Source organism: Macaca nemestrina, chromosome X (genome assembly GCF_043159975.1).
Source record: "Macaca nemestrina isolate mMacNem1 chromosome X, mMacNem.hap1, whole genome shotgun sequence".
In the NCBI taxonomy this organism is placed as follows: Eukaryota; Metazoa; Chordata; class Mammalia; order Primates; family Cercopithecidae; genus Macaca; species Macaca nemestrina.
Window position 1 is genome coordinate 150,672,612 of NC_092145.1, and position 21,598 is coordinate 150,694,209.

A 21,598-nucleotide genomic window follows, 5' to 3' on the forward strand; every position below is an offset into this window, starting at 1 on the left:
ACAGTGGTATTTATACCAAGTATAATACTGGAAACTCAAGTGTATCAATCGACTTTAGTGGTTCTCAAGGTGGGGTCCCCAGACTGGCAGAAGCAGCATCACCTGGGAGCTTGTCAGGAGTGCACATTCTTGGGCCTCACCCTAGACCTCCAGGCATCAGTACTTCTGTGGCAGGGCCCAGAAATCTGGATTTAACCTGGAGGTTTAATCCTCCAGGGCATTTTGATCCACACTCAAGTTTGAAAAACCACTTGAGCTCCTTTAAAATTCATCAGCAGAAATGATCCCTAGCCTTGTCAAACACAAGGACTCATTTATTTTTCCCTATTGATTGCACCTCCCACATGCAAGACACTGCTCTCTCTGTAGTCAGAGCTAAGGAGGACGCTCACTCTGCTGGCCAGGAGTTCTCTGGGTAAATTTGCAAATTGCAGAGCCTGTCCCCCCATGTGTTTGCTACCAGGACAGCAGGAAGAAAGCAGAATGAATAGGATTGCTCATTTAGCTATACAGGGACATCCAGTCCAAGGTGACTCAACTGCACAACTAGTGACATTTTGGGCCAGATGTTTTATTGTGGAGCTGTCCTGTTCACTGTAGGATGTTTAGCAGCATCCCTGATCTCTACTCACTAGATGCCAAATAGCATCCCTCCCTCCAGTCATGACACCCCAAATTGTCTGCAGACATTGCCCAATGTCCCTGAGAGGTAAAATCATTCCAGTTGAGAACTGCTGTGTTACAGTGTGCCGGCTCTGGAAATATAAGCTATATTAGATAGTTGAGCCTCTGGAATCTATAAAGGCCTAAACTTTATTAGGTACCAATGTCTCCAGAACCCATTCCCTGCCTCCTACTCCCAGCCCATAAAGGAATAAAATGGGCAGATATAACCCTAGGTTCCAGGCTACCCTGACCAAGCCAACTCCTTCCCTTATACAAGCTTCTGATACCATGGAACTTGGGACACTCAGAGGCCAAGGAATGGCTTTTAAGGAAGTGCACCTCTGGTGCTACTACAGTGGACCCTCAATCGTTGCATTGTTGGTTTCCTGATTTGTGACAACACAAAACAAAAGAGGCAGCAGGGACAATGCCATGGGGTCATGAAATCTCTCCATTCTCCAATCATGTTTATTTCAAAAACAAAGTTGTTTCAAACAAATTGATATATTAGGAACAATCTGAGCATAATATGGATTTTACCTTTGCTTATGTGTGATTTCATCCATGAGAAACTCTAGGCAAATGCAGAGAACTGTACCCAGCTGAACCCAGTGAGATCAGCATACACAAAATGCACGTGCCCAGCCCCCAAACATCCACAAGCAACCTCAGTTCACGCATGTGTGAGGAGCCATGCCCATCCACACCTGCTGTGACCACTTCCCCTTGAGTTCAGGTTCCCCTCCTTCCACCCCTTCCCAGTAATTCATAAGTGTCAGAGCTTGTGAAACCCACCCCGCAGCCAACTTCAGGCCTTTTTAAGATGAAGTGACATATTTCTGTTGTATCCCTGTATTTCTTTTTTTTTTTTTTTTTTTTTTTTTTTTTTTTTTTTTTTTTTTTTGAGACGGAGTCTCGCTCTGTCGCCCAGGCTGGAGTGCAGTGGTGCAATCTCGGCTCACCACAAGCTCCACGTCCTGGGTTCATGCCATTCTTCTGCCTCAGCCTCCCGAGTAGCTGGGACTACAGGTGCCCACCACCATGCCCAGCTATTTTTTTGTATTTTTAGTAGAGACAGGGTTTCACTGTGTTAGCCAGGATGGTCTCAATCTCCTGACCTCGTGATCCACCTGCCCCGGCCTCCCAAAGTGCTGGGATTACAGGCGTGAGCCACCGCGCCCGGCAATATCCCTGTATTTCTTAACCATTTAACTAATGTGTAACATGGTACTACCACTCTTCTTTTTACAAGACAGGGTCTCACTCTGTTGCTGAGGCTGGAGTGCAGTGGTGCAATCCTAGGACACTGCAGCCTTGGAGGTCTGGGCTCAAGTGATCCTCCTGCCTCAGCCTCCCGAGTTACTGGGACTATGAGCACACCTGGCTGATCTTATAAAAATGTATTTGTAGAGATAAGGTCTTGCCACTCAGGCTGGTCTCGAACTCCTGGGCTCAAGTGATCCTCTGCCTCAGACTCCCGAAGTGCTGAGATTACAGGCACGAGCCATTCATGGCACCTGGCTTGGTACTACCATTCTTATTACATTCTCACCTCTTTTATGTCATGTATCACTGATAAAGTTTTTGACTGTTGTGTACCTAACCCCATTTTTCCCAGAAGTCCTGTGGTTTGCATGGATCACTTTTTGCATAGTGCTGTGATTTTGAGGACCGCATATATCATGTTATAGCAGAATCTCCTCCCTAAGCCAAGTGTCACATGTGGCAGGGGGTAGAAAAGCAACGCCAACCCCTTCTCCTGTGGCTCTGCCCCTTTTTACTCAACCTCCCTCAGCCCAGGCAGCAGTCCAAACCGGACCGCCCCCTTCTCTGGCTACACGGCTGCCCAGCCCTAAGTCCCAAGCCCCCTGTACATTTCCTTCTCAGCACATTCACCACAGCTTACTGCCATTCTCTTTGAAGGACTGTTCCACCCTGTGGCCCTCCACATCCTTCAGGGCTGAGACCATGTCTCACTCATCTTTTTCTCCCTAGGTCATTCTGGCCACATGTCCGGCTACTCACCCACTGCGCGTCACCAGGCACTGCCGGAGCCCCAGTTTCCGGAAGATATCCACCACTGTTTCCATTGGGGTATGGTCTGTGACTGTAAATGGGCTGAGGTTCAGGATGCGCCTCAGCTTCAGGGGATGTGGGCTGTTGGCCGGCAGCTCGGGGGGTTCCTCCGTGAAGTACATGATGGAATTGCTCACAATGCCCTCCTGCCTCTGTCTGGCGTTCTCTAGAATGGGGTGAGCAGGAACAATAAGCCACACAAAAATCCCTTGCTGAGCAACTCCCCATCCCACACTCACACACAGCATCTAGAATCCCACAGAAAAGAGGTTCGGAGGATGAACCACACATTCTTAATAAGGGGCTTTAGCCAAACATCTGTGGAATTGGCATCTCTCTGCAGCTAATGCTGTGTGAGGGTCCCCTGCTGTGACCGGATCATTTGTTGCCAAAGTCTGGCAATATGGGCCTGACCCAGATGGCCCCTTTGGGGACATTCACTGCTTCCCCCCAGACTCCAGGAACCCCAAACAGCCCAGGGCCCTCCATTCTGGCTTTCCTTATGCTCCTTCACCTCATCATGGGCTGGAGTTTGACGTGACAAGAAACTTACTTAGCTGCCCGATGACCTTAATACATTGTTTTTCTTTTTACGAACTAACTTATAACTGGCCCAAATGGCATTATGAATCCTGGGAGGAACAAGAAATCAATACGGCCAGCCCAGGCTCACAGCCCAGAAATGCAGCTCAATCCCAAATGCGACCCTTGGGTCCAAAGAAACAACCCCAGAAAAGCTGCATCCCCCCACCCCCCAACCACCCTTTGGATCTCCTGTCTTAAAAATGGGCCATTTTGTGGATCTCTCAAAGAAAGATAGTAAAACTGTTATGGTAGCAATTAGCCTATTTCTGTCTGTAGAAAAAGCCATGTGAAAGAAAGTTGAAGAAAAGTAGGGTAACAGGAACTCATTAGAAATACAGCTTAACGCGGTGCTAGAAACCCAGGCTATTTTAAGTCACACATGAAATAAATCCATTGGTCTCAAGATATTTCTCCAAGGCGATTTTCCTTCTGTTGGAATTTTAATCTTTCTTTTGGTTCATGGGAAAAGGTTAGGGAAAATGTACAGCAAGGCTTGCTTTAAAATGGATCCTGGTTTCCATAATACATTTCTTGCCTTCTCAAAGACTACTACTCACCTATATTGTTCTTTCAAAAATAAAATTCTAACTGCCTCCTCTAAGGCCATTTAGTGCAATAGAGTACTCTAATGGAAAACTGGCAGCATTTGGGGTCAGGCTGAGTCTGAAAAAGGGTCTCTGTTTAAAAGAGGAACAGAGGGCCTGCTGGGCAAATGCCTTCACATTATATGGGTCAGGTTAAATCAAGTTACATCAAATGGGGTATGATTCTGCCACAAATACCAGACGACTTTGATGCACAACATGTTTTCAAACGTAGACTGTTTGATATATACTACGTACTTCTCTCCTAAACCAAGATGTTTCTGTCCTTACCCACTAAGACAGGGAGGCAACTGGCAACACATACTTATTTGCTCATTTCCATAGACCAGCCGATTCTCTTAAAGTCCCACTAACAGGATTTCCATCAATTTCAACCATTGAGTGAATGTCAGGATTGGATCAAGCCGCAAACCCCAATCAAGAGTTGATGACACGGATTTACCGAACCCCTTCTTAAACCAAATACAATTTAATAAATGGTTCATCCACTTGCTACAATAAAATAAATAACATGCTTATATCTCCTTTGAACCTACTGATTGGGTTAGAAGCCCTGATTCTAACAGCTACTAGCTCAATGAACTCTTACTCACCAGTGCACTCCCAGTGCCTGGACAATGCCTAGCACATAGTAGACACAAAACAGATATTTGTCAAATGCACATATGAATGAATGAATGAATGAGTAGGTCTACTAAATGTCAGTGTATCTGGTTCTGCTTGCCACATAAAACTGAACCTATCTCACATAGGAGGCATCAGGAAGGAAAGCCCACAAGGTATTTACCGCCAAGCAAAAATACAGGCATCAGCTAGAGTCAGAGCCAGAGGCCTAAGCTATACACCTTGCTATTCCCACAGTGGCGACTGCTACTCTCCTCAGAAAGGTTCTGCTAGGCCACTTTGCAACTCTATTACAGACTTACAGGAGGCTTCAAACTTTGTGGGTAGAGGTGCTAGGAACAGGCAAAAGCCTATGAATGGAAGGAGAACCAGCAAGAAAGCTCTTTGCAATTCTCTACTAAGTGAAACATCTACTCTCAGTTTGGACCAGAAATCATCAAACACCAAAATGCCTGCATGTAAGTTCACAGAGGGCAGAGGCAGTGTGCTGTCATCCCTGGACTCTGAGCTTCTAGGATGGTATCAGCACATGGTGGACACTTAAGAAATATTTCCTGTGTGAAAGGATAAACCAACTAACTCCTCACCCAAGGGATGAGCCAGTGCTACAAGAAAAGAGAACCACAGACCCCAGGAACACTTGGGAGTCTGTGTTGAAGAAGAAACCAAAACAATACAACCGAAAATGCATCTTCTTAAAAGAGCTAAAAGACAAAAAGGAAATTCACTAAATATCAATCATGTCTTCTTTGGTGATAAGAAAGTAGGTAGCTTTTTAAATGTTTCCTTTTGCTTCTGATTTCCCCAATATTTGGAGTGTGTATTATTTTCACTTTGAAAAAATGTAATAAACTTCATTTTTAAATGTTTTAAAAATAAACTGTCTTTAAAACTGTCTTTAATGTAGGAGGTTTGCCATATATTCTACTAGAATGAGTCTCAGTGTCCACAGCTCTTGAAAAAGAATGTCCATTTTAGGCCAGGCACAGTGGCTCATGCCTGTAATCCCAGCACTTTGGGAGGCTGAGGTCGGCGGATCACTTAAGGTCAGGAGTTCGAGACCAGCCTGGTCAACATGGTGAAACTCTGTCTCTACTAAAAATACAAAAATTAGCCATGCATGGTGGCATGTGCCTGTAGTCCCATCTACTCGGGAGTCTGAGGCAAGAGAATTGCTTGAATCTGGGAGGTGGATGCTGCAGTGAGCCGAGATGGCGCCACTGCACTCCAGCCTGGGAAACATCGCAAGACTTAGTCAAAAAAAAAAAAAAAAAAAAAGGAGTGTACATTTTATGAGCACCTGCTAAGGTTACTCAACTTAACATTCCATTTCCTAAAAGCAATATGTTCACATGCCAGATGTAGAGATGGTAAATAATAAAGTGTGAGTAAGAGGAATTTCACAAACTATGTGATAGGCCAAGAAATTTTTCAAAATTGGAAATAATCACATATTCGTTAGGCTATTGAGTGGCTTTAAAGCAATGGTTCTCAACTGGGAGTAATTCTGCCCCCACCCTCGGGGGACATTTGGCAATATCTAAAGACATTTTTGGTTATCACAATAGGAAAGGGCAAGCGCTCCTGGCATCCAGTGGGTGGAGCCCTGGGACGCTGCTCAACACCCGAGAGTGCACAAGACAGCCCCACCACAGAGAATCATCCAGCCCCAAATGTCAGCGGTGCTGAGGAGGAGCACTCCCACGTGAATTATGTTTTCAGGGAGGTAATAGTCTATCATTCTGTTAATTTAAAATGCTTAGCCGGGCATGCTGGTGCGAGTCTGTAGTCCTAGCTTCTCTGGAGGCTGAAGCAGGAGGACTGCTTGAGCCCAGGAGGTAGGGGCTACAGTGAGCTATGATCGCGCCATTGCACTCCAGCCTGGGTGAAAGAGTGAGACCCTGTCTCAAAAAAAATTTTTTAAATGCGTCCATAAGACAGATATAATTAATGAGATAGGTTAAAATGGAAAATTGAAAGCAACCACAAAAGTAGTACAAAGATAAAAAGGTAAAGACTATACAGAAGAAAAAGCAGATTATTTTACAAGTTATTATCTGTCCACTAAAGCATGGAGAAGTCCCTCTATGTGTGTATGTATATACATAAACATCCCAAACAGAAAGATGTAGATGACACCACTGTTCTCCATGACCTAGTCCAGTAACTAACAGCCCTCCCGGGCAGAAACCTCTTTTCTCCCTTGTCTGACAGATCTGACACTTAACTTCTTGTTCAGTGCTAGATATACACCCCTTTCTGCAACTAAGCATCTTCCACATACTGGAGAATAATTATTATTAGGTTGGTGCAAAAGTAATTGCGGTTTTTGCCATTGAAAGTAATGGCAAAAACCGCAATTACTTTTGTAGCAGCCTAATAAATCATCCACCCGACCACAAAAACCTGAGAGTTTCCTTAACTCTTCCCTGAAACTCTAACTTTCCACCCTTTAATCATCTCTGCAACTCCCCGCTGAGTCCTCTTTGAACCCTACTTAACTTCAGAACTCAAGACAAGAAGCACCTGAGCCCTGCTGAGTACAGACGAGTCCTCATATTTGCAGAGCAACCAGAGGTAAAGGCCCATTTGCCAGGAACTTGGGCAAGAGTCGCATATGGCCCCATGTGCTAGTATGTGATGGTGAAGAGTCATGTTGCCCAGGTGGTGCTAACGAAGTGCTCTCTAACAAAGAAAACGCCATGCTTTGGCATTTCAAAACATAACAAAACATTTTCAGCTCCATGTGAGCAGTTGCTACAATTTTTAAACACGATATGTAAGAAAAATCCTTATTTACCTCACTTACCTTTCTTTTCTGATCCATACTATCTTGGATCTGTCTATAATCTTTGCTCCCAATTCCTCTAGGAAGTGAAATTGGCATGGGATAGTGTCTAGCTAAATGCTGTCCTATTTCTATACTCATAAAATGGCACAAGATTCCTCAAATACAGGTCATGCACCTGTATTTCTCCACCAGAGTACAGGGACTCTTCTACTTCCACAGGCCAAAAAAAACAGCTTTTCTGATTCCTCAGAGCAAAACACTCCTTCCCTTTGCACAAACCATGTAAATAGCACCTTCTATATTATTATCGGTCTGATTGAAAGCATATAGGTAGTATTTACACCGTGTGGTGCCTCTTCAGACATTCCAAACATAGCTTCTAGAAGAGTACTTGGTTGGTAAGCTTAAATTTCTTCTCTAACCGGTTGATGACAATTACTGCTTCCCACTTGATTACAGTAATGGGTTTCAGCAAAATTAGTAAGCTGCCTCTTAGCAGGTGTGCCTGGAGCTATACAATAGATAATAGATTCTGTGACATTTATTACCTTAGTTTTTAAATTTCAACCTTTGCTTAAAAGATTCTAGGGAATGAAAAACTTTTTAAAGGCTGCTGATTACAGTATTTTTAAACAAACCCAACCCTACTTAAACAACCTTAAAAAACCTCATTACTTATAAGGCAATATTTACACAAAGGCACCTACCTACCTGTTAAGCAACAGGACCTATAATAAGGAGAAGCATCGCTGAACACTTAAGCACAAACTTGCTACAGCGTCTAAAATACCAAATGAATTTTTGCTTTGGAGGAGGTAAAAATGTTTGAGTGTCAAGCTAAAATGGGAGAGGATAGCTTATCTAAACTTATTTCTATAAAGCCTTTGATGAAGATGCCTTAAAGATATTTTAAAGCTATGTAACATCGGGAAGAGGTTTAAGGGAGGTGCCTTGGAAACAGGAAACAAAGGATAGGGAGAGAAGCAAGCAGTTGCCTGGTGGAAATGTGTTCACAGTGGGCCATTCCAACATCAGACCAGGGAAAGTCCCATTGACAAGCTTCAAGAATACTCTGGAAGATATATAGTAAAACTGTCATGTGTGCATGGGAGCCATGCCATGGGCCCTGGTCTATCATGAGATGCTGGAATGTTGTACAGATCACAGAGCAAGGATGCTGAGCGTGCCCGTGGATGTGCTATGCTGGTCCTTGACCCTGCCACCTTGAGGCCTGGCAGGACTCTACCCCTCCAAGGCTCACAGCTCCTCCTTGCCTAGGGTCCCAGCAACTCACAACCAGACCTCTGGCCCTCAGTCGGCAGCCCTCGGCCCCCTCTGTCTTAGGAATTCTCCTACCTCCTGCTTACCCTTCTGTTGGAGCCATCTCCAGGCTGATGGGGCCCATGGGCTTGCTTCTCTGATCCACCTGTCTTTGGGACACCCTGACCTGGGCATCATCCCATACTCCCCTCCCCAACTCAACAGCCTGCCCCTCAGTGCAGCTGACTGTCATTCAAACACAAGAGGAAAATAATCTCATGCAATTGGTTCCAGCAATGTCTGCACATTTACCCACAAGGGCCTCTAACTGTGGAATCAGACATCATATCATAAAGTGAAGCAAAAGACTTGTGTGGTGGCAAGGGGTGTCTGGGGCAGAGAACTCACCATCTCAGCCGGATGGTTGGTTCACCTGAAAGTCTGAGACAGCTCAGCCCGGGCCACTCCAGGCTGTCGCCTCTCTTCCTTCTCAGCTTTAGCCAACAATTGCTGAAAGGCAGCAGCGGAGCAGGGCCAGGGGGCTGCTTGCAAACATGTAGTCACTTTCCAACTGAGAATTTCTACCCAAGACTTGGGTTTAAAGCCTTTTTCCTTACAGTGTGATGTGGGGACCAGCAATATTAGCATTAATGGGGAACTTGTGAGGGATGTAGTATCACGTCCCACCCAAGACCTGCTCAATCAGAATCTGCTTTTGAGCCAGACCCTTGGGTGACCCAGAGACATGTGAAAGTTTGAGAGCCCCTGGCTTAATGCACATCACCTCAAAAATCTTGGATAATGTTAGGGGTACAAAGGATGACATTCGGCTCTTGGTGAAATGTGAACTTCCCTCTCTTTACTCACTTATTGCGAGAATCAGTTCCCTCCTCTGGGCAAATCCAATGAGGCGCTCGGAGTCTCTGGAGACCACCACGGGGAAGCCGTTGTAGTCGGTCTCCTTTATGAGGGTCTCCACATCCTCGACAGTCATGCTGTCCTGCGTGAGCACCGACAGCGGTGGCTCTCCCCGCCGGGGCCGCATGACGTCGGTGGCCAGTGTGCGGTGAGTAAATTCGTCCTTCACATCAAGGAAAGGGTACCCATTTAAGTGAATGTGGGCTTCGTAGATGCCTTCTTTCCCAAATGCATCAGCTACCCACTTGCTGGTCACAGCTGCCGCCATCAGAGGCACGATGTACTCCAGACCCCCCGTTAATTCAAACATGATGACCACCAATGATACCGTCATCCTGGTAACTCCACCTGCAACAGAGGGGAGGAGTAAAATTCCAAAGTGCAACCCGGGCAGCTCATGGAAACATGATTTGGGGAAAATGACAGACAGGCTGTAAATTCCCCTCACACCTGTTTCGAGCAGACACTCCCACATGCTTCCTGCACTGGGCCTCTGGAACCCAGGCCAGGCCCCGTCAAATGTGGCTTTGCACTAGGGAGCCTGAAGTTGAATCTCACTGGGGCCTCTGCTCCAATGAGGGATCCTGGGTTGTCTATTCACCCTGGCCCACATAAGCTTTTTGGTGAGTGGATCCTACATGGGCTCTGCAAGCTTCTGACTAAGCAAGCATGGTGCTCTTCAAGAACCCCATAAACAGAACAGCACAGAAATTCTTAAGGACTATAGACAGGGGACAGACCCACCTTTGTGCCCCTGAATGATTAGGTGGAGAAGAGCCTTCTGCTAAACCAAGTTTTTTATTTACAGACAGTTCCTGACTTATGATGGTTCAACTTACAATTTTTCAACTTTCTGTGGTACAAAAGCAACATGCATTCAGTAGAAACCATGCCTCAAGTACACAAGCAACCATCTGTTTCTCACTTTCAGTACAGTATTCAATAAATTACAAGAGATATTCAACTTTATTATAAAATAGGCTTTGTTAGATGATTGTGCCTAGCTGTAGGTAAATGTAAGTGTTCTGAACATGTTTAAGGTAGGCTAAGTTACAACGTTTGGTAGATTAGGTGTATTCAATGCATTTTCAACTTATAATATTTTCAGTTTATGATGCATTTATCAGGATGTAAACCCCATCACAAGTTGAGGGCATCTGTTTGTGTGTGTGTGTGCATAGTGAGCAAGACATAAGCCTTGGTGCATTAAGCCATTGTGATTTAGGGGTTTACTTGTTATAGCCACACAACCCAGCCTATCCCCAGTAAAGAAAATGTTCAAGTCCATGTCTTCCTTCTTGGCAGTCCTCTAAGCCAGGTTAGTTCCCCGGTCCCCCTCCCTGCCTCACCCGTGGTCGTACCAAGGCAGGCCGCAGCTCCCACCATTGCGTAAAGCCCTGGCGTGACACAGTCTGCACCAGGTCTGCACCAGTTCCTGAAGATGATCCAGTCATGGTGATGGTAGGCCAGCTGCTCCACGCCAATTCCCACCATCCTGCCTGCTATCGCGCCCACAGCCATGCTGGGGATGAAGAGGCCCGATGGGATCTTGAGGAGACACAGAGAAAAGCAACATGAGGGGAAAAGACTGAGTCCCCGCTTCACAACCCCCAGGAAACACATTCCCCCTCGAAGACAGGCTTGTATTTAGCTTCAGTCTTCAGAGGAGGTGCAACTCTGCAAAACAGGTCAGCTGGGGAAAGGTGGGACAAATGATTTGACCTGCTTAGTCAGTCATATCTACTGCAACTTAGAGAGAATGCAATTTTATACTTTGATTCCCTCTCCTTCAAAAGCTGGCTGGGTTCGCCTGCTGTGGATTAAAGAATAAGCCCCACTGCAAATAAAATTCAAAGTGAGCATCTGTCACTTGAGACACCACTTTCTCTCTCCCCTTGCCATGTCATTCAGAATGGCTTTTAAAATTAAATGTCAAGCCACAGCATGAAAACGGAAAAGAAGGGCCTGTGACTGCTCCCAGGTAAAATAAAGAAGCTGAATCCATCATTGCAGTCCCCTGGATCTTCCAGAAAGCACTTCAATGGCTCCCTGCCCTCTCTAGTAGGTGGTAGCTGAATACCTGTCAGAGAGAGACGAGGGAGGCAGTTCCCTCTTCCTAATGAAGTGCATTTTCCAATAAGTATTCTGAATATTTCCAAGCCAGGATAGGGGCAGCAAAGAAATACAATGTAAACTAAAACATCTTGGCACCAGTGTGTTCTCTACCCTGCTGGATGAAGATACATTTTAGTTTATCTAATGACCACACATGTGCTATAGAACATGCCTGACTCCCTGTGTTCACTGAAATGACACGTGACCACTGACCCTAGGCAGCAGCTGCAATGATGCCAGCCCCAGGTGGTCACCCATCTGAGGATGGAAGCAGAACTTTAACTTAATTCAAGTGAAGTTTGGACCCTTGGGTGTGATTTCTAGAGTTAGAACAGTCCTTAGGAAATTGTTCCTTTCTGAGCTTTCCCTTATTCTACATCATTTATATCCTTGTAACATCAAAGGAGACTTTTCTCAGCAAGCATCATAAAATGTTACCAGCATCTTCCTGAGACACGAAAACAAATCCCTTTGCTAGGAGATGACAGATCAGAGACAGCCAGCTGTTTAATAAGGTCCACCCATCCTTGTTCTTAAGGCCCAAATTCAGGTTTGTATTTGACCACTACAACACGCTGAAGTAAACAACTTCTTAGACTTTATTTACTTATTTATTTATTTATTTATTTATTTATTTATTTATTTGAGATGGAATATCACTCTGTCGCCCAGGCCCGTGTGCAGTGGCATGATCTCGGCTCACTGCAGCCTCTGCTTCCTGCGTTCAAGTGATCCTTGTGCCTCAGCCTCCTGAGTAGCTGGGACCACAGGCATGTGTCACCATGCCCGGATAAGTTTTGTATTTTTAGAAGAAACGGGGTTTCACTATGTTAGCGAGGCTGGTCTTGAACTCCTGACCTCACGTGATCCACCCACCTTGGCCTCCCAAAGTGCTGGGATTACAGGCATGAGCCACCATGCCAGACCATTAGACTAAAAAAAAAAAAAAAAGACAATTCAGGCTAGGTGTGATGGCTCACGCCTGTAATTCTAACACTTTGGGAGGCCAAGGCAGGCAGATCACTTGAGCCCAGGAGTTCCAGACCAGCCTGGCCAACATGGTGAGACTCCATCTCTACAAAAAATACAAAAATTATCCGGGTGTGGTGGCGCGTGTCTGTAGTCCCCATGGGCTGAAGCAGGAGGATCACTCGAGCCCAGAAGGTCGAGGCTGCAGTGACCCATGATTGTGCCACTGCACTCCAGCCTGGGCAACAGCGTGAGACCCTGTCTCCAAAAAAACAAAAGACAATTCATGCAGGGCACAATGGCGCATGTGTATAATCCTAGCACTTTGGGAGGCCAAAGCAGGAGGATCACTGGAGCTCAGGGGTTTGAGACCAGCCTGGGAAACACAGGGAGACTGGGTCTCTATTTTATATTTTTAATAAAAGCAAATGAAATTAAAAAGACAATTCATAGAAATACCACACAGAAAGCAATAGTAATGGAACACAAAAGGGGCTCTGGGGGACGGATAATGTTCTGCTTCTGATCCTGGGTGCTGGTTACACAAGTGTGTGTATGTTTTATGAAACTCCATCAAGCTGTACACTTCTCTATATGGACGATATACTCTAATAAAAGTTTCTTTAAGTAAGCAATGATAGCATTATTCATAATAGTCAAAAGGTGGAAACAACACAAATGTCCATCAAAGGATGAGTGGATAAACAAAATGTGGGATCTCCATAGAATGGAATATTATTCAGCCATAAAAATGAAGTAGTGGCACATGCTACAATGGGAATGAACCTAGAAAACATGGCGCTAAATGAAAAAAGCCAGTCACCAAAGGCCACAGATTATATGATGTCATTTATATGAAGTGTCCAAAACAGGCAAATCTAGAGACAGAACAGATTAGTGGTTGCCAGGGACTAGGGGAGGGAAAAATGGGGAGTGACTGCTAATGGACATGAAATTTCCACTTGGGAGATGAAAATGTTCTAAAGCTAAATACAGGTGTTGATTGCAACAAGGGAAAAGGGAAGGGAAGGGAAGGGAAAAGGGAAAAGGGAAAAGGGAAGGGAAAAGGGAAGGGAAGGGAGGAAGAAGGGAGGGAGGAAAAGAGGGAGGAAGGGAGGGAGGGAGGGAGGAGGAAAAGAAAGCATGTGCTGTCATCCACAGCTCTGCCCTTCAAAGACAATGTGTGCAAAGAGCCCCTGTCATGCCCAGCCCTGCCCAGACGGGGAACACATTCACTCTGTGCTCCTGTCATGCCAGCGTGGTGCCCACCACAGTGTCAGAACTCCGGGTCTGCATCTCTTTCTCCCAGAGCTGTGTGCTCTGCAAGCGCAGCTTTGTTTGGGTTCTGTATCCCTCAGACTTAGCACAATGCCTAACATACAGCTGATACTCAATGCATGTTTACTGAGCCAAACTGAGCCAGACCTGGGCTTTTTCCACCACCTGGCATCACTTGGCCATTGGCAGGAAACCTGTGGTCACCACCACCTGTTCTGGGAATGTGTGAGGTGGGTTTGATGCCTAGCTCTGTCTCTCTTAAACTGTGGGTCTGATCAAGCCTCTTAAGATCTCAGAGCCTTAGTTTCCTCAGTTGTAAAATGGGATTAAAATCTCTATTTAATAAGCTTGTTTATTAAAAGTTGTTTCCTATTGATTAAAGGAATGTCAAGTTCCTGCAGGGCACATGAGAACATTCAAGAAAGGCCAGTCCCCCTTTTTTCCCACCACAATTTCATTTTAGAGAGTAGGGTGCTGTCCCCAGAAGGATATGGGTCCCCACCCCATCTTCCTTCCCTTTCACTTACCTTCATGCCAAAGGTAAATATGGTAACGACGATTTTGAAGATCAGTGCCAGGGCCAGCTGCCACATGGCTGTGTAAACACCAACACCAGCAGGCCGGTCTGGAATGTCATCCACAGGCCGAGTCATGTTGGGGTCGTTGATGTAGTCACAGAGCTGGGAAGACTCAAGGGCTCCACAGTCATTGAACAGCTCAGAAATGAGCTCGCTGGTGCTCTGGCGTGTGTAGGGATTGGGGTAGGCAATGATGGCAGTGATGGCGGTCACCACAATGACCTCCAGCACCGGGTACTTCCCCAGCCTGGTGGTCTTGCGCCTCCTGCACCAGGCGATGTTGCAGCGGATGAAGAGGGTTCCCCACAAGCCCCCAAAAACCCCAAGAAGGATGAAGGGGAAGAGTTCAGCCATGTACCAGGGTGTGTGATATTCCACATAAAAGAGAACAAGACGGCTATTCCCAAAGGGATTGATGGATCGCAGTGTAAAGGCTGCCACCAGGGCTGCGAAAAATGACCTCCACAAGGTCTTCAGGGGAAAGTAGTAACTGACCTGAGATGAAAAAGTAGAAAATTAGAGACTGGCCGGAGAAAGAGCTGCTCAGAGCCAGGCCCTCTGATTGGCATGAAAGTCACACTCTAAGTCCAAGAGTGAACACACTCATTCCATCAGCCTGGACTTAATATGACCAAAATGCATCAGCAAAGATCCCCAGAGGAATCTAACTATGTCTAGAAGTGGAATGGACACTAATCAAGGCGGGTTTTAGCTATATTTTTAAGAGAAAAGTATTTAATCATAATTCTGTTCATGGCACAGAGACTCCCCTAGAAGCAAATAAACCTCTGGAATGGATTCTACAGACAACAGAGTAGATCAGGGTTTGGAAAACTCTGGGCTGCAAGTCACATGCAGCCCAGTGAATGCATTTATATGGCACATGAGTTAAGAATGGTTTTTACATTTTTAATTGATTGAAAAAGGGGAAAAAATTCTTTTGATTTGAAATATTCAAAAGAAGAACAATATTTTGTGACATGTGAAAACCATAAAATTCAAATTTCACTGTCCATAAAGAAATATCTATGGAAATACAGACATGCCCATTTGTGGACGTATTGTTCACAGCTGCTTTCACGCTATGACAGCAGAGCCAAACAGCTACAACAGAAACTGTATGGCCCACAAAACCAAACACATTTACTACCTGGCCTTTTACAGAAATGTCTGCCAACCCCTGGAATAACCCATTTGGGTTACCAAAATCAAAAATGCTTAATTAAGTTGGTTATGAGACAGAAAATACTATAAGTCTTTTTAAAAAAAAATCACGTTGGCAATTTTTAAAACAATACTTGCAAACAGGAATTTAATGGTGGTGGCCCACTATGGTGGGTCACGCCTGTAATCCCAATACTTTGGGAGGCTGAGGCGGGTGGATCACCTGAGGTCAGGAGTTCAAGACCAGCCTGACCAATATGGCGAAACCCCGTCTCTACTAAAAACACGAAAATTAGCCAGGCGTGGTGGCGTGCACCTGTAGTCCCAGTTACTCAGGAGGCTGGGACAGGAGACTTGCTTAAACCCGGGAAGTGGAGGTTATAGTGAGCCGATATCGTACCACTGCACTCTAGCCTGGACGACAGAGCAAGACTCAGTCTCAAAAAAAGAGAAAATAAACACAAATAAAAAAACAAACAGTGGAAACTGTGGCTCCTTAATTAACTGCAGGAATCTTATCCAATATTTCTTTGATTCTAACCCTCAAAGGGCCTTGCTGCTCAAAATCACAAATTCTTTCGGCTGCCCATTTCTCACCTCTTCTAGACTGAAAAGCACGCCTCCAATTGGTGCACCAAAGGCAACAGAGACTCCAGCAGCCGCTGCAGCTGAAAGCACCTACAAAACAAATAGTTCTACATAAGCTTCAAGGCCTTCCATGAAAACAAACGTGCAAACCTGCAGGTCAGACAGCAGGAGGGGGCTTTGAGAAGAAAGTTTCGCTGCAGATGAAAGCTGAGCGGCTCACCTCCCGCCTCTTGCCCTCATTCTTGCTGTACTTGGAGAAAAGGCTGCTGAAGAAGTTGCCACAGCAACAAGCCACGTGCACTAGCGGCCCTTCCTTCCCAAGGCTCAGACCAGAGGACACTACCAGCACCAGCGTGACTGTCTTGATTAGCAGGGTCCACTTCCCCAAGTAGCCCCTGATGATAAAGCCGCTTAAAATGGTCTTTATCTGAAACAGAGGATGGAGAACAAGAGGGAATGAACTGCTTCAATCCATGGCTAGGAAAAGAGCTGTACTTCCTCTGAGAGACATGTTCAAAGTTTAGATTCACTCAATAGCATGGAACAGAGGCCATTTTCATTTTTGATTTAACTATAATTTTATATTAACTGAAATATTAAAAACTCAATGCATGGTAAATCTTAAGGATTCCTAGAGTACCAAAAGCTCCTAAAGAGGACTGAATAAATCATTAACAAGGTCTCGCTTGATTTATGGCATTTTATCCTGTTCACATTACCTTCTGTTATGTTGAGAAGAGACATACACCTATTGATATTAACTGTTAACTTTTGACTCTGAAAAATATCCTAGATTAAGAGATGCAGAGCTGGCTGACTATGTGACAAGGCAAGGAGAGTGCAGTAGTTAAGAATATGCTACCCCAGGCCAGGCACAGTGGCTCACACCTGTAATCCCAGCACTTTGGGAGGCCGAGGTGGGAGGATCGCTTGAGCCCAGGAGTTCAAGACCAGCCTGGGCAACATAGAGAGATCCCATCTCTGCAATAAATAAATAAATAAATAAATAAATAAATAAATAAAATTAGCTTGGCATGATGGCATGCACCTGTAATCCTAGCTACTTGGGAGGCTGAAGTAGGAGAATCACTTGAGCCCGGAAGGTCAAGGCTGCAGACAGCTGTGATCATGCCACTACACTCTAGCCTAGGCGACAGAGCAAGATCTTGTCTCAAAAAAAAAAAAAAAAAAAAGGAATATGCTACCCCAAAATATGCCACTCTGGCAAACTGACTATTTTGGGTTAAAGGCACTTGAAAAACAGCAGGAGCAAGAAGATCACCTGACCATTCTGTTTCTTTTTCTTTTTTTGAGACAGAGTCTTGCACTGTCGCCCAGGCTGGAGTGCAGTGGTGCGATCTCAGCTTACTGCAAGCTCCGCCTCCTGGGTTCACGCCATTCTCCTGTCTCAGTCTCCCAAGTAGCTGGGACTACAGGCGCCCACCATCACGCCTGGCTAATTTTTTGTACTTTTAGTAGAGACGGGGTTTCACCGTGTTAGCCCGGACGGTCTTGATCTCCTGACCTCGTGATCCACCCGCCTCGGCCTCCCAAAGTGCTGGGATTACAGGCGTGAGCCATTGCACCTGTCCCATTCTGTTTCTTAAACGCAGGAGATGAAATTCCCACGTGAAAGACGCCCTCCCCATACTAGAAGGAAGCATCATTCTTATCGTCAAAGACAGGAAATTGAGGCTGAGGGAAATCTGCATGAACCAACCTTGTTAGACTAACCCTCATCCTCCTGGCCACTTCACCCAGCTAACTCCCCTAGCCCAGGCTCCTCTGCCTTGTCACACTTTCATAGATTACTACTCGTCCAATTCAGCACATGAGTATTCAACCCTAACTTCATCTTTGGTTCTTCACTCCTTATGAAGGTTCCTATGTCATGTAAAATTCATTAAATAAACATGTATGCTTTTCTCCCGTTGATCTGTCTTACATGTCAATTTAATTCGCAGGCCCAGCCGCAAACCCGTAAAAAGTTGTTTGCCCCTACAAGAGCAAAATGACAGTTGAACTTTAGGTCAGGGGTTGACAAACTATAGCCTGTGGTCCAAATCTGGCCCACTACCTATTTTTGTATGATCCATGAGCTAAGTATAGTTTTAACATTTTTAAAAGTAGTATGTTAAAAAGGAAAAAAAAAAAAAAAAAGACTACTAGCCTTCTGGTGAGAATAGTTGCTCCATCTTGCCCCTTGGCCTCCAAGGCCTAATATATTGACTCTCTTTCTCTAATAGGAAAAGTTTGCCAACCCCTGCTGGAGGCGATGAATTAATGAATTTTTACTGTCCAATTCTTTCAACTTTTCTGTGTGCTTGAAAACATTCTTAATACAATGGTAGAAAAAGAAGAAGACGCTCAACGTTCCAAGAACACATGTTTGAGGGATGTAAAGATGTTTGAATCCATCATGACCCCTTCTCTTCTATCAAATCCTACCCTCTTTTATTGTAAAGGACTTCGACTATAGGGAGTGTTATCTTGCTCCATTTCCAGACCTGCTGCGTTTTATAAATACCAAATAATGGCTTCCTTCCTAAAGGTTCACTTGAGTCTTTGCCTAATGCTTTTAGAATTCAACTGGGTGCCTATCTCAGTGATTAACTTCATACACCAAGGGCCTCTCCCCGGCCAAAATGGTATTCTCTTAGATATAGAAGCATCATTAATGATCAAACAATTTTTCTACCTCCAATCACTCCCCCAATTGGCTGAAATGGAGTGAATGTTTACTGCTGAGTTAGCAACTTACAAACCTGTAATCACAGATTAATTAGACACCAAGTGAATCAGTCAATGAAATCTGCAGTCAATTTCTGGTTTTCCCATTATGTAATACATAATGGGACAAGGTTATCTCTTGTCACTGTTATTTATGTAACTTCAAAACACCTCCTTATGGGCATTGCTCTGTCAAGTAATCAATTTCTCAAATAGCTACTATAGTCATCCTCAACCTTGGCACTCATCAGAGTCACCTGGGGAATTAGAAAACACTGCAGACTGGCTCTCACCCCAGAGATTTGATATAATTGGTCTGAGGTCCATCCAGGGTATGAGGATTTTTACAGCCTCCGTAGGTGACGCTAAAATGCAGCCCAGGTGGAGAGCACTGCTTGATTCCTGAAAAGAGCGGCACAGACATTCCTCATTTCTCAATACAGTATTTAAGGGACAGCCCTGAAACACTCTTTGTTCTTTCACCAAGTCCTTCTACTGAGCATCATGTCACCTTGGGCGATTTGGGGCGGGTCATGAAGTGAGCTCATCCAAGAGTGTGTATGTGCCCCGAAGGACTCAGCGAGCTCCTTCCTACAGAACACGTGCGAGGTCTCCTAGCTATATAGTCAGATGGTGTTTCCTGAACTAGCCTTGAACTCGTGGCAGACAAACTAGTGGTGGTTACACCCGTCCTTAACTAGTGGTAGTTAGCTTAATTGAGCCCGTGCTCTGGGATCTCAGATCCCTTTATTTAAGGGATGTTTTATTACGACTGCCACAATCCTGCCCTTTTGTGTTGCCTCAAATAAAATTATCTATAATTTTTTGTCAGTTAGTTAATGTGGATTTGGACCCCAGGGTATAGTTTAAAAGCGTAATACCATTTAGAAAATTACAAGCATCTAAATTACCTGAGCCTTTGCCAGCCATGACATGTGGTGAATTGAACAATGTAATAGGTATTTTGTAATTCTCTAAAATGATTTTATAAAATTCTCATGATCAAATTAGGGACTAAAGAAGATAAATTCATTCCCAGTTGATGGCAAAATCCAATCACTTACTTTAAATTGAATTCATACAGACTGAAGCGAGCAGGGCTTTAATGCGATGTACTGCAGCAGATTTGTGACTTGGTGGTGTTAACCTGAAAACCAGAACTCTTTCCGATAAATAAATATTTGTAAGAGTGTTTATGTTTTATGTCTTTTAATAAACTGAAACATCAACACAGAGTAAGTTCTGAGAGGGTATGATTTCTCATATAGTTGACATGACAGTGGTTCTACTGACAAAAGGAAGTAAGAGGACACCCTTACCCAGTTCTCTCTCAAGTCCCACGTGCAACAAAAGCTGAGTATTCACTTTTTTTCTTTTCTTTTTTTTTTTTTTTTTTTTGAGGCAGGGTCTGACTCTATCACCCAGGCTGGAGTACAGTGGCACAATCACAGCTCACTGTAGCACTGTAGTCTCAATTTCCTCGGCTCAAGTAATCATCTCACCTCAGTCCCCAGAGTAGCTGGGACTACAGGTGTGCACCACCAAACCGGTTTTTTTTTTTTTTGAGACAGAGTCTTGCTCTATCACCCAGACTGGAGTGCAGTGGTGTGATCTCAGCTCACTGTAACCTCCACCTCCCAGGTTCAAGCGATTCTCATGCCTCAACCTCTCGAGTAGCTGGGATTACAGGCACGTGCCACCACGCCGGCTAATTTTTGTACTTTTAGTAGAGAAGGGGTTTTGCCATGTTGGCCAGGCTGGTCTCAAACTTCTGGCCTCAAGTGATCCTCCCACCTCAGCCTCCCAAAGTGCTGGGATTACAGGTGTGAGCCACCGCACCCCGCCACTTATTTTTACTTTTGTAGAGATGAGGTCTCACTACATTGCCCAGGCTGGTCTTGAACTGCTGGGCTCAAGCAATCTTCTCACCTTGGCCTCTCAAAGTGCTGGAATTATAGGCAAGTATTCACATTTAAATGTGTTTTATAGAAATTCTATGGAGAGCATTTATTACATAGGAAAATAAAAGCCCTTCTGTAAATTTGCTTCTTTTTTTCTTTTTTAGAAACAAGGTATTGTTCCGTTGTCCGGGCTGGAGTGCAGTGGTGCAATCATAGTTTACTGCAGCCTCAAACTCCTGGCCCCAAGCAATCCTCCCACCTCAGCCTCCCAAGTAGCTGGGATTACAGGCATGAGCCCCCATACCTGGCCTAAATTTGCATTTTAAAAAATGTTTCCAAAAGAATTTTTCACTCTAAGTAATCAAAATGTTTCGGAAGCAAATGCTATGCTAGGGAGGATAAGCAATTTTTTAAATGTACATAAGTGCATCACATTCAAAGTTCATTCTTACACAGCGTGCCATATAGCAGCTTATAGCAGATCACCTCAGACAATGATAAACATATTTTCCAAATAGCTCAGTCAATATCTTTGCTAGAATGAATGAAGAACAGCTTCATGTCTCAACTGAAGTCAGTTTCCATATTTAGTTGGGTGTTGACTGGCAGGAGATTCTTTTTACCCATGAATTATTTATTTACATTTACTTTTTACTCTGCCCCTCTCCTCGAGAACTGGGAAAAATACTCCATCCTTAGGTTAAGAATTTCCAGCTCTACTACAGTAACAGGGAAGACTTTGCTACTGCT

At 44.7% G+C, this 21,598-nt stretch overlaps 1 protein-coding gene across 1 annotated transcript in view; it reads right to left on the reverse strand.

The window, feature by feature from the left end:
- The window catches only part of LOC105478112 (chloride voltage-gated channel 4), an 80,576-nt gene that overhangs the window by 14,153 nt on the left and 44,825 nt on the right, over positions 1 to 21,598 (reverse strand). The window contains exons 7-12 of the mRNA XM_011735105.2: positions 16,438 to 16,644; positions 16,227 to 16,307; positions 14,415 to 14,960; positions 10,887 to 11,073; positions 9,475 to 9,873; positions 2,692 to 2,908 (exon numbers count right to left, since the gene is read on the reverse strand). Coding sequence (XP_011733407.1) covers positions 2,692 to 2,908; positions 9,475 to 9,873; positions 10,887 to 11,073; positions 14,415 to 14,960; positions 16,227 to 16,307; positions 16,438 to 16,644 — 1,637 coding nt within the window. The remainder of the gene's footprint in view (positions 1 to 2,691; positions 2,909 to 9,474; positions 9,874 to 10,886; positions 11,074 to 14,414; positions 14,961 to 16,226; positions 16,308 to 16,437; positions 16,645 to 21,598) is intronic.